The 13,882-nt window shown below is 50.6% G+C and overlaps 1 protein-coding gene across 1 annotated transcript; it reads left to right on the forward strand.

The window, feature by feature from the left end:
- Positions 1-7,144: 7,144 nt before the first annotated feature.
- On the forward strand, positions 7,145-13,508 carry LOC102977212 (apolipoprotein L6-like; the record flags this gene model as incomplete). The annotated part of the gene is made up of 4 exons (XM_028484739.1): positions 7,145-7,184; positions 7,780-7,881; positions 9,951-10,035; positions 12,683-13,508. Coding segments are annotated over exons 3-4 (906 nt in total), but the record flags the coding sequence as incomplete, so codon positions are not given.
- Between the last annotated feature and the right edge of the window lie 374 nt (positions 13,509-13,882).

Raw genomic sequence — 13,882 nt, forward strand, 5'->3', positions numbered from 1 at the left:
GGACACTTGAGCGGCTTCCATCTCTTGGCGTCTGTGACTCACGCTGCTAGGAAAATGGTTGTACAAATATCTCGGAGTTACTGCTTTCCATTCTTTTGGGTGTATGCCCAGAAGTGGAACTGATGGGTCAAAGAATAATTCTGTTTTAAATTTTTTGTGGGGACTCACTGTTTTCCACAGCAGCTGTGTCAGTTTACATTCCCATCAGCAATGCACAAGTGTTCCAATTTCTCCACAACCTAGCCAGCACTTACTTTCTGTATTTTAAAAATAATAGCTATTCTAATGGGTGTGAGGTGTTGGGGGGTGTCACGTGATGAGAGGGAGCCCAGCTCCCCCTCTGTTCATCCCCAGGACCCGAGACTCTGGTGACTGCAGCGGGCGTGGGGCAGGTTGCTACCCTGCAGGATCCCGTATGAGCTCTAGTCCACACACCATTTCTCCCCAAACCCACAATGCATGAGCCTGTTACCTGAAAACTGGGTTCACCTCTTGGTGGATGTCAAGCCAATAGACACAACCAAACCAAAGGTCGGGAGAAGGAACGATTGTTTACTTGCAGCAAGTAAGGAGGACACCAGGGATCTTTCCCAAAGCACTGCTTCCTCTGAACAGCAAAACTGGGAAAGTTTGAAGCTAAGGGTCTACACATATTCATGAAGGGACTTGAGCAGAGGAGAATTCAGCATAGAATTGGGGCAAAGATCGACAGAATCCAAGCTTTAGTTGATTGAGGTTAGGAGGGTCAATGTCATCAGTCCATCCTCCACCTGGGCAGACCTGCAGAACTCAAAGATATATTATTACGTATATCCCTTGAGGAGGAACTAGGACTCAGTTTGATTGCTGAACTATTGTTTCTTGACTGCTTTTCCTTTGTCCCTGCATTCCCTCGATTCCCATAAGATCATTGATTCCTGAGACCTGTTCAAGGGCAAGCACTGCAACCAGGCTTACATCATAAAATGGCTTAGGCCAAGATGGCTTCTCTTATGTCAAGAAAGCTCTTCCTGGTTCTCTTCTCCGGGGACCCCCTGACCTATCTGCTTACAATTTCATGACTTCAGGCTCTACTCATCTAGAAGATTTAGCTTGGTATCTCTTCCCCTGCCCCCCATTGCCCCCGCAAACTCTTCCACCAGTTCACCCAGTTCACCTAGTAATTGTTAAGCTGGAAGCTAAAAATGTGAGCTTGTCTTTAAAAAAGCAACACAGCTTCACTGATATAAATTCACATACCCTACGATTCACTCATAAGATGTACAAGTCAGTGGTGCTTAGCATAGTCACAGAGTTGTGCAGTCATCACACCACCTAATTCCAGAACATCTTTGTCACCCCCGAAAGAAACCCCATACCCATGAGTAGTCTCTCCCCATGCCTCCCTCCCCCCAGCCTCTGGTAACCATCGATCCACATTCTGTCTCTACACATTTGCCTCTTCTAGACACTTCATGTAAATGAAATCACACAAATGTGAGCACAGGATGAGATGTAGTGAACGCCTGTTACTTTTGCCCACCCAACATCCTCTCTTGGTCTTTTCTGGGGTCAGCACCCTTTCTATTGAGTAACTGCCTCTCTTCTACCCCATGCAGTTCTGGTGGGTGTGCTAACCAGCAAACCTCACCTTCACGCCCACCACCCTGTTATGGCCTGAGTGTTTGTGTCCGGCCCCCCAAATTCACATGTTGGAACCCTGCACCTAATGTGAGGTTATTAGGGGGTGGTACCTTTAAGAGGTGACTAGGTCATGGGAATGGAGCCCTCGGGAATGGGAAGAATGCCCTCATAAAGGAGACCCCACAAAGCTCCCTGGCCCCTTCCACTGCGTGAAAAGGCACAGTGAGAAGTCAGTTGTCACCAGAACCCAACCACCCTGCCAGCCTGACCTCAGACTTCCAGCCTCCGGAGCTATGAGTAATAAATGTTGTTTACAAGCCACTCAGTCTGTGGTATTTTGTTACAGCAACCCAAAGGGACTAAGACACACCCCAAAACACAAGGACGGGCGTGTGACCTCAGCCAGCCAATCAGATTCTCTGGCAGGGATGCAAAACTGGAGTAGCCGGGAGGGACAGGAGGCTGAGTCATCTGATGGGAGCAGGCTTGTGCATCGGCCCTAACCTCCTGACAAGTCACCAGGCTGCCTGCTTCCTGGTCTCTCCCAGCCCTGCTGGTCCAGCTGTACCTCTGTGGCTGGAGCTGCCCCAGAGTCTTTCCAAAAGATTCTTAAGTTTAAATGAGCCCTACTATGCTTTCAGTTCAAATGAGTGATTACGTAATAGTCTAAAGCAATTATTCCCAGTGTCCCCTTAAGATTTAGTAAATAAAGGGGATGAGTCAAGCATTAAAATAAGTAAATAAATAAGCAAGGCCGAGACTCAATCTCTATTGCTTGCAGTTCAAAGGACTTGATGAAATCACACCTCCAGGTAGGTGTCTGATAATCAGCTATAATTCTTCAGCAAAAATGTTAGGGGCCAGGCCCTGGGCCAGGGGAAGGTGACAAGGAGGTTCTGACTTCCTGCAATCAGGCTGGTTAAACAGATTGGTTTAATCCTATCTCATTCTCATTTAGGTCACAAGAGTGAAAATACTGTGTTTGCTTGCTTGCTTGTTTGTTAACGGTAGAAATCCTCTAAGACTTTGACAAGTGTTAACTGCGATGATATTTTTGAAATACCCCTGAAATATCCCTTTATTTGTAAATTGTCCCCCCTCCCCCGATACCAACCCTGTTCACCAGTGGCTAAATCAAGGCGCTTAGGAATAAGAACAGAGGACAAGTCCTCAGGGAGGACTTGGAAGGGGTGGAAATGGTTTAGGGAGTAGCTTTCCAGGATTGGGAGGGAAACGGGCAGAGCAAGAAGTCACCTGCAGCTTCTCTCCATTATGATCAAACTCTGTGGCTGAGCGGTGTAAAACCTGCCAGCGGGCACAGAAGGCAGCTGAGAGCAGCAAGGTGCAGGAGAGGCCTCCTGACAGGTTGCTTAGGTGGAGAGAGAGGCTGAATCACCTCTTCCTTCCCCTGCCAGTCCAGCTCTCCCCCCGCCTACGGCAGCGCCCAGGGCCTGCGCGAGGCCTGGCAGGTGGACTGAGGGCTGAGGGTGAGGGGACTTCACAGAGGGCGGGCTGGATGCTGGTGGCGGAAAGGCGGAGCCCTGCAGTTCCTCAGAGCCGGGCTGACATCACGGAGCCCGCAGAGAGACGCCAGGGGACCTTTCACCAGCAAGAGGCAGTGAGGGCCCAGCGGGACAACACAGGCACCCCCAGGCAGATGTCACCTTGGGGCATGGCAAACTTTTATGGGGGAGAGAAAAAAAACCCTGGTTAAAAGGAAACAGCAGCCCCAAAATGGAGTCCCTTATGCTAAACCCACAACGGCAAAGCAAGACTTGGTACCTACTCTAAGTACAGCTTCAACCCTCCCAGGAATGGAACCTGTAATCAGTCAGCCTAGTGGTCAGCCTGGCGGGGTGATTCCATTCCCCTGAGGAGGTCACCTTGCCTGAAACAACGCATTCTTTGCTAATAAGTTCCTTTTTCTACCCTGTTCTGCCTTGAAAAACCTTTCCTTTTCTACAGCTCGGCTCTGGCAGAGCTCCTTTCTGTTTGCTGGAAGGGACACTGCCCAATTCACGAATCATTGAAAAAAGTCAATTCGATCCTGAAATTTACTCAGTTGGATTTTTGTTTTTTAACACCCTGATAAGAAATTGGGGCCTGAATTTGCCTAAACACTCACCCGCAAATGCCTGACTTTGAAACCATTTCCCATAGGGTTAAAAAAACCCGTCCTGAAACTGTGCCCCTCAGGGTTAAAAGAAACGGGTGACTAACAGAAATTCTTGACCTTGTTATAAAGAACAGCAGGTAAGAACAGCTTGTTAAAAACTCCTCCGCTTGTAACCTGCCTGCACTGACCAGGCTGTGGCTGTAATTATTTTTTGACTCCTTAACCCCCGCTTTAGATAGATAACTCTGCCGTGTGGCGTGGGTCACTATAGTAACAGGGCGATGGGCTTAAGTTGTTTTCCAGGAAATTGAATTCGATCGACCCCTGTCCGGTTCAAGCCAGCTAAGAATGGTTGGGACCACCGACCCTAAAACTGAACCTGTGCAGGTGTGCAAGGAACAACATTCTGGCATCAGAGGGCCGAAAACTGCACCCTCAGAGGATGCTAAGAGCCTCCATTTTTGAACATGCATCCCATGAAGAAGCATGTGACTCAGATACACGTGCACAGAACCCCAATCACCTCAACTTTTCCCCACCTCCAATCAGCCTGCCCCATGCCTAAGAGCATCCTGCTTCTTTATCCCATAAATATCTCAAGCCCTTCGCATTCAGGGAGGCAGATCTGAGATTTGCTCTGTCTCCTCGGTTGGCTGCCTTGTGAATAAACTCTTTTTCTCTGTTGCAAACCTCACCATAGTCAAGCAAACGAACCTGGTTTGGTAACAACTTTACCCCAAAGAGCGTGTTTTACACGCAAGAGACGGAGGTTCCCTGAGGCCAGTTGTTTCTTTTCAGCAGGTTGGGGACCCTTGAGGAAGGTTAGGTGAGTTTAGGAAATGAAGCAACTCCACTTCCTGGTCATCTGGGTCACAGGGCACACTTTTTTTCTCACCGCAGAAGCAGGTCTCCTGCAGGTGACAGGTGACTTGCTCACCCAGCATCTCTTGGGGCTATGGTTTCATAAGAGTCTCTATAGTAAATACCCCTCAGTCCAATGGCTGGCCGGTCCCTGAGGCTCCCAGTACTGAGGAGAGGCCACAATATCTGATGTGTTGCCTGGGAAAACAGCAGGGAGGCCCAGGTGGCCAGGCGGCCTGGGGTTAGCCAACTCCACCTCCAGGACATTTTCTGGTCAGAGCGTCCCCAGGTATAGGAGGCCAGGGCGCCAGGGCTGCAAAGGCCCCTACGGGTCCCACCTCAGGGCCCTCCAGCCTCTCACTCCTACTCACAGGGCCAGGGAAGGCACTCAGCCCCAACCCCAAAGACCAAGCCTGGCTGGGTGGGCACTCCTCCTGTAAAGCAAAACCCCAAGTGTGGCCTCAGGGGGGCTGGGGAGAGGGCATAGCGCCTCTGTTCATATAAATGTGAACAAACCACGTGGCCCCTGGTCCCAGCTTGCGTGCGCGTGTGTGTGCGCGTGCGCGCGCGCGCACACACACACACACACACACACACACACACACACACACACACACACACACACAGGCACAAATCTCAGCCCATGACTGCATGAGAGCCTATTCCCCCAGACACAGGATCTAGAACTGGGGTTGCCATTTCTTAGCTGTGTGACCATTGGGAAAGCCACCCACTCTCCTGAGGTCTCAGTTTCCTCATCTGAAAAATGGGAGAGTCAGGACCACAATCCTGTGTCTCAAATCAACGGGGCCAGCTGCGTTTCAGAGTTTCCGATCTGGCGGAGCTTAGGAAAGGTCCAGATATTATATATTATGTAACATCCCCAGAAGCCCTCTTGCAGTGCAAACCCTAAAGCTGGGTTTTTGCTGTTCTTGTTTGTAATGCAAGTGCCTGACCTAAGCTTTGATTGAGGAGGCATCCAAGTCAAAGATGGTGATCTTGAATAAACACATTGCCAGCCCCAGGGTTAAATAAAAAGCCAGCCACCTCCCATGCTGAGGCGCCTCGGTTTTAGAGATCTTGGTTGATTTTAATCCCTGATGATTTGGGTCACTTGTTCCCGAGCTTTAAATTTCCCCTCGTATGTTTTAAATTCACTGATAAAGAGTGAGCCCTGGAACACTTAGGGTCCCCACTCTCCACCCCAGTATAAGCAGAAACCCAGGCGCTGCTGCTCTCTCCCTCTCTCTCTCTCTTTCCTCCCTTCCCCACCTTGACCCCCTCCCCTACCCCGCATGTGACCCAGATGTGTCATATCATTCCCAGGTCCTGTAAGTAATAACCTTTTATTTAATTAATTTATTTATTTAAAAATTTTCTTTTATGTAATTTCCAGGTTCTATAAGTCATAAACCCTTATTTATTTTTAAGTTTTCTGATGGTTATTGCTGAAGGGTGTCTTGCAATCACGAGAACCCTGGGGGCCAGTCCAACCACAACATTGGTTATTAGAAACTGAGAGCAGGGCTTCCCTGGTGGCGCAGTGGTTGAGAGTCTGCCTGCCGATGCAGGGGACACGGGTTCGAGCCCTGGTCTGGGAGGATCCCACATGCCACGGAGCAACTGGGCCCGTGAGCCACAATTACTGAGCCTGCGCATCTGGAGCCTGTGCTCCACAACAAGAGAGGCCACGACAGTGAGAGGCCCGCGCACCGCGATGAAGGGTGGCCTCCGCTTGCCACAACTAGAGAAAGCCCTCGCACAGAAACGAAGACCCAACACAGCCATAAATAAATAAATAAAATAAAATAAATTAAAATAAAACTGAGAGCAGCCTGGAACACCCTCCTTGGTCAAACACTATGCATATTTCTTCAGGGAAACTGTGAATATTCAAATGAAGGGGGATGCATTAAAACTATACACTTGCACCAGTGCAGGTCAGGTTTTACCACCAAATGAATTATGAAAAAATGGTTTCCATTTTCAGAGCCCTTATGAATTTCACAGTTAGAGAAAAGAGGTCTTAGGCTTTAAGGTCACCCACCTCAGAGGGCGGAGGGCGGATGACAGCACTCGTGGCAGTGAAACTGAGCAGGACCTTGTGGGGCTCCTGGTCACGGAAGCCTTTCCTGTTTCTTGTTTGTAGGCAACAGACTCCAGCCTCCGTGACCTTCCCTGAGTCTCAAAGGGCAGATTCAAACAGCTGCTAATCAGGGAAGGGAGGGGATGCAGAGACAAGGAAGGAGAAGCCAAGAAACAATAGTGCAGCCTTGGGGCAGGGTCCTCAAGGGATACCTATAACAATATCTTTGAGCTCTTCTATAGAACTAAAACCCCCAACAAATAGAAGATGTTCACATTCTTCATTCCAGAGAAGATCACAGTTTGATTACCTGGAAGCTCATCAGCAGACCACCTGAGGCCAGATTAAAGGGGTGAAGGCCCTGCCGCACACCCTGAACCTTATCAGCAGCCCTGCCCTTGAACCACTGCTATAAAACTCCTCAGCAAATCCTCCCGGGTTGGGACACACAGTTTTGAGGGGCATAAGTGTCCCCCTTTGCCTGGCAAAACAATAAAGGTATTCTTTTCTACTTCACCCGAGACTCTGTCTCTGAGGTTTGATTCAGCACCGGTGCACAGAGGCTGCGTTTTCGGCATCAGTAGGGGCGTTGATGCATTGGTCGGGCATTGCTTCCTCGCAGGATGTTCCCTGGCTTGCTCCGGGGCTCCTCAAGATAGCTCTCCCTCACAAGGGCTAGTTTAATACATACCCATTTAACAGATGGGGACTTGAGGCCAAGGGCAGTTGAGGAACTGGCCCACAGTGACAGCACTCCAGGTGGTCTGCTCGACTTGAGTCCTTGCAGGACGTAACCACCCTTGTTCTGCCCTTGGCACAGCTAGGACCAGGAGAGGAGAGACTCAGGCCTGACTTGGATTCAGCTGTCCACTTAGTTGCACATCTATTAGAGAAAGAAGCAGAAAGGAATGTAAAAGTTCAAGCCATTTCTCAATAAGCGCCAGGGTCTTCCCGAAAGAGCTGCCTTGGGCATTGGCATTTCTGCGCCTGCCTCATTGAACTTGGACTCAGTTTTGCAATCAGAGCCTCGGGCCTTTCCCCTAGTGAGCAGACCCAGCTGGAGACTCCGCACTTCGTCTTTGTCCTCCTGCAGCCCAGACGCTCACAGCCCCCTGCTGGACCAGAGGCCCCCGGAGAAGAGAGAACAGAGGGCCCTCGGAACCTGAGGCCACAGGGAGAGCTTCACTGAGAACAGGTGGGACAGCAGACCCAGGAGGAGGGCTGATGTGGGGCCTCCAAAGGACAATGTGCCCAAGGGGTTGGCCACCTGCACTTAGTTTGGGAAAAAGAGCTGTTGTCAGGAACCCCCCAGGGGTTCACATCCCCATCCAGCCAGTTCCTAACGTGAGACTGGGTCTGAAGTTCAGCTCCGTTACTTGATAAATCAGGATAGAAATCTCTCCTTCAGGAGTATTTGAAGTTTAAATAAAAGCATGATTAAGCGTATGATTAGACCAACCAAGTTGCGTCTTCCCCTCCATGGGCTGGGGACCCCAGGATCCTAGACAGAGAGAGAGAGAGAGAGAGAAAGAGAGAGCCTGGACCCCAGAAAGGAGGAGACAGCATGGGCCAAGGCATTTCCCTAGACGTTCTCTGCAGGACTGGTTCAGGGCTGTCATCTTTGTAGAAAAAGATGCTGAATGAGTTGTCTCAAAATTGCAACCTGCGGTGTTTCTTGGGTCGTAGGTTTTTTTAGCGTAGTTTGGGAGTAGGGGGTGTTGGTGATAAAGATTAAGGGGATTATCTCAAAGCTGCGTTTCAGAGTAACCGACTTTTCTGACGCTGATGGGGTGCGTGAGGGACTTGGTTTGCAGGCAAAGGGGCAGAATACAGTGGAGCTGAAGTCTCCCAAAACTGCAAAGAGAAACTCATAAAAAAAAGCCCTCATATGAGAATAACATCTCTAATCCTCTCCCATCATTTCCATCCCTCTCCCAGCATAACATCCTCTGACACCCACTGAGAGAAGGCCGGTAGAGAGGGGACGGGACCCGATGGGACCAAAGGGCTCCTCACTGCCACTATAGCCCTTCATCCTATAAGACTAATATGAAAAATGGGGGAAGTTTTAGGGGGTGCTGGTAAAGAATGGGGCTCCCCCAGGGTTTCTCAGCCTCAGTACCACCGACATTTTAGGCTGGACCATTCTTTGCTGTGGGGGCCGCCCTGTGCATTGTAGGGTGTCAAGCAGCATCGCTGGCCTCTACCCACTAGATGCCAGTAGCACTGCCTCCACCCCGACCTCTGAATGTCTACGGGCATTACCAATATCCCCCGGGGAGGAAACACGTCCCTGATTGAGATCTACCATTCTAGACCTGGCTGGACTCACACTGGGCTCCCCCACTAACCAAGTGCATGTTTTGTAGTGTATTCCTATAATGAAATACTACATAGCAATCTTTTTTTTTTTAAATTTATTTTTGGCTGTGTTGGGTCTTCGTTGCTGCGGACAGGCTTTCTCTAGTTGCAGTGAGCGGGGGCTACTCTTCGTTGAGGTGCACGGGCTTCTCATGGCAGTGGCCTCTCTTGTTGCGGAGCGTGGGCTCTAGGCACACGGGCTTCAGTAGTTGTGGCACATGGTCTCAGTAGTTGTGGCTCGCAGGCTCTAGAGCGCAGGCTCAGTAGTTGCGACGCAAGGGCTTAGCTGCTCTGCGGCACGTGGGATCTTCCGGGACCAGGGCTCGAACCCATGTCCCCTGCATTGGCAGGCAGATTCTTAACCACTGTGCCACCAGGGAAGCCCATGGTAAACATTTTTAAAGCTACTGAACGTTTTTAAAACCACGACAACATGAAAGAATTTCACAGACATTGTGTGGAGCAAAAGAAACCAAACAAATGACTCCATTGACATGAAGTTCAAGACCAGGCAAACACATCAATGGTTATAGAAATCAGAATAGTGGTTACCTCCCACCCGGGTGGGGTGTGGATTGATTGGCAGGGGGTTAAGGGAATCTTCTGCTCTCTATCTTGATCTGGGAGGCGATGACTCAGGTGTGGAATGTCAGAAAGTATTGAGTTGAGGACTTCCTTTTGAGTATTTATCCTATATAAGCTCCATCTCAACATAAAATGTAAAAACAGCAGTTTGCCAAGATTTTGGACATTGTGTGTTTATTATTATCTTGATTCCGCACCATCTAAGATCCTCCACACTTGAATTTCATATGGTTTCGTGGCCCCTGCAGTGAACTTGGTTTCTGTTTCCAAAACCAGAAAATCCTTTGACTTGCGGTGACAGCTCTCATTCTCCCACAGGCAAAATGAAGACGGATTTGATGCCACAGAATCTGCTGGACAACCAGGCAGGGAAAGCATGCAAGGCTGGTGTCGGTTTGCAAAGGTAAGCCAGAGCGCTTTTTCCTTGGGGAAAGGGCTACTCCTGCAGAAATGTTTAGGCATCCTCATGACACGCGACAAACGTGTTCCAAGAGCATCAGCCATAAAGTATGCCCTGCCCTCCAACTGGTCTCCGTTACGTATATCTATCTCCCAGGGGAAAAAATATTCCACCGGCTACATTAAATATTTTGGAGCACAAGTCAAGTTCTTGTCGGGTACATGACACGGGGTAATAGGACTCTGAGGCCAGAAATTGCCCCCTCGGGCCTCACCTCTGTGAGGTTCATGTATCACCAAAAAGGCCCTTTAGTGTAACTGCATTCGTAAATTTAAGCCCAGTGTCCATTCATCAGCAGATATAGCATCACCAGCCCAATATGGACAATCAGCAAATGTCTGCTGAGGGAATTAGGTGTCACAGAACTCGATTGCAATTTTCACTGTGTCAGGAGGCATCATTGCCTAATGCGGGATGCATTTAGTTTAATTTAAAAACACAAGAAGGGAATTCCCTTGCGATCCAGTGGTTAGGACTCCGTGGTCTCACTGCTGGGGCCCTGAGTTCGATCCCTCGTCGGGGAAATAAGATCCCACAAAACACGCACACTCGGGCTTCCCTGGTGGCGCGATGGTTGAGAGTCCACCTGCCGATACAGGGGACACGGGTTCGCGCCCCGGTCCGGGAAGATCCCACGTGCCGCGGAGCGGCTGGGCCCGTGAGCCGTGGCCGCTGAGCCTGCGCGTCCGGAGCCTGTTCTGCGCAACGGGAGAGGCCACAACAGTGAGAGGCCCGCGTACCGCACACACACACACACACACACACACACACACACACACACACGAAGCCAAGCTCCTGTTAGCTACCAACCACGTGAAAGACAAAACTTCACGGTTGGTTGATCTTTTTTTTTTCCTTTGGAATGTTATTTTATTTATTTATTTTACAGCAGGTTCGTATTAGTTATCTCTTTTATACATATTAGTGTATATACGTCAATCCCAATCTCCCAGTTCATGCAACCACCACCCGCCTCCGCTTTCCCCCCAGCACTGTCGATCTCTGCAGGTACAAATCTCTCTGTTGTTTCTCTTCGTCCCTGCAAACCTGAGGAAGCAGAGAGATCGGGGTGGGCTGCACGGTGGCATCTGTGAAGTTGGGGGTCTGTCAGCAGGATTACCCTCCCTGCTGCCATCTGCCCCTTCCCCACTGCAAGTCCCGGGGTACTTTTTGCTCTGTCAACTGCTTTACAGCTACTGGTTAACTGACAACTGGGCCTAAATTAATTACTTCATTAACACGAAAGGCTTCCTTGGTAGTATATTTGGTTTCTAACCTTTTCCACTGAGGAACTCTGTGCGTGTGTGTGTGTGTGTGTGTGTGTGTGTGCGCGCGCGCGTGTGAAGAGAGATTAAAAGGCATGTGTATATATACCTCAGTGAGGAATTCCTCACATCAACTGTCTGATGAGAGGAAGAACTGAACGGTCTGGAGCTCTGAGTCCCCGTTCAAAGCTGCATGTCAAACTCACACCTTCCTTTGGGTGAGAGCCCCGCCCCCGCTCTGGGCTTCTGTTCCCTCCACAGAAAAGTAAAATAGGAAGCTTAGGTCTTCCCTAGGGTTCCTTCCAGCTCTGACACCCTCCTGTGGGCAGGGAATCTGTGTTATCACCAGGCCTCCTCAGCTTGCCCTGAAGGAAATGCACCCGGGGCCCCCCCGGCACGAGGAAAGTTCCTGAAGGAGAGGGCTTTGTTCTCCCCCGAGACTGCTGTCCCATGAAAGCCACACTCAGCTGGGCTGGCAAAAATCCCTCAGGACTGCCCACTGTGAGAAGATGGGAGAAGGGGCTGGGTCATTTTGTCCCTGACTTCTTCCATGAAGAACCAGTTCTGCTCGAGAGAGCATGGAAAGCCGGCCAAGTGCCTAGGAGAACATTCAGAACTTTAGCAATCATTTCTCTCAGCCCTCTCAGCGTGCAGCTCCTGAGGCACAGCAGAGCACTGAATTCAAGTTCATCAAAGTGGAGACATCCCTGGCGCTCCACTGGCTAAGACTCCGCACTTCCACTGCAGCGGGCAAGGGTTAGATCCCTGGCGGGGGAACTAAGATCCCACAGGCTGAAACAAAAACAAGGTCATCAGAGTGGGGGATGCATTATACAATATGGCGCCTCTTCCCCTCACTCACGTCTACATGTACGGGACTCCCAACCTCCTGTCCAACACCCGGTCTCTGCTTCCTCCTACTTTTCCCAGACCTCTCCCTCCGGGCAGTTAGTCCAAGGTTCCTGATCTTGACCTGGATCTTAGCATTTCCCACCACCCCTCCTCGCGACAGTTCCATAGCCTCTTTGAACAAGGTTGAAAAAGTCCCTCAGCACTAATCCACCGCTTCCATCTCTAGGCCAGGGCTATGTTTCTCCCATTTCCCTCTAGATCCCCCTCTTATGTGCTTTCTTCAGGGAACCAGCAGCTCCCAGCAATGCTCTGGGACTTTTCACAGTTGAGTTAGAGGTAACAGAGATGCTAGGATGATGCAGAGAGGATTTAAAGTCTGGAGGGGCAAGAACATCCAGAAACCACATGGGCTTGGCTACGAATTTGGCTTTCCCATCTGGGAGGCTGAAAATCTTTATTTCACCCATCCACAGGGACGAAGATGACATTCTTCCGTACGAAGATGTGAAGCGGCAAGATAGTGACCTGTCAGCTGAAGAAAGAATATTTTTGGAAGAGTTTCCCATCTTGAAAGGGGAGCTGGAAGTGGGCACCAGAAGGCTCCGTGCCCTTGCAGACCACGTCGACACAACCCACAGAACACTCACCAAGACCAGCATGGTGGCCAATTCCATCGCTGTGGTCTCAGGAGCCATGAGCATCCTGGGCTTGGTCCTTGCTCCGGCAGTAGCAGGAGGAAGCCTGGTACTCTCCGCTGCTGGTAGAGTTTTGGGGAAAGCAGGGGAGGTCACCAGCACCTTGACCAACGTTTTGGAACGCTTGCACAGTCAAGAAGCCCAGGCTTATGTCGGTAGCCTAATGCCCACCCGTGGCCAAGAGGTCAGGAGAGCTGGGGCAGCCTATGTCGTGGCTGCCGGAAAGGTGGTCCAGAGTTGTGAAAGCACCATCGAGGATATCCAGAGGAGCATCCGTGCCTTTCAGATAGCCAGGGCCCACCCGCGCCTGGCCACTGCTGCCGAGAGTCTCCTGACCACCGGCCAAGTCTCAGCCCGAAGGAGCAGCCAGGTGCAAAGGGCTTTTGAAGGTACCACGCTGGTGATGACCACAAACGCTCGCTTGCTGGGTACTGCAATGGCTGGCTTCTCCCTCAGCGTGGGCTTGGCCTCCCTCCTGAAGGACTGGAAGCAGCTGAAGGAGGGAGCAAAATCAGAGCTTGCGGAAGAGCTAAGGGCGCAGGCTTGGGAGCTGGAAAGGAAGCTGACGGAACTCACCCAGTGCTATGAGAGCCTGCAGCGGAAGGTGAGGCTGTGGTTTCCCTCGTGGGTGGTGCTGGAGGAGGGGGAGGCTTTAACTGGGGCTTATGGGCACCAGGGTTTATGGGAAGGGTGATGAGGAAGCCAGTGTGTGTGTGTGGAGTTTGCATGCACGTTCCCAAGGACATGGGATGTCTGGTGGCCCTGAAGGTGCAAACGGTATCATGTTCATCTTGGAGATAGTGGCACCAGTCCTGGAGAGACCTGGTCATGCCTTCTGTTTCTCCCTCAATGCTCCTTGAGGTCCATGTGCTGGGAAGAAGAGGGTCTTCCCAGTTGTACAGAAGAGGACACTGAGCCACAGGGAGTGTTACGGACTGAAACGTGTCCCCCTAACATTTATATGTAGAAGCCCTAAGC

This window comes from Physeter macrocephalus, unplaced genomic scaffold (genome assembly GCF_002837175.3).
Source record: "Physeter macrocephalus isolate SW-GA unplaced genomic scaffold, ASM283717v5 random_224, whole genome shotgun sequence".
Taxonomy (NCBI): Eukaryota; Metazoa; Chordata; class Mammalia; order Artiodactyla; family Physeteridae; genus Physeter; species Physeter macrocephalus.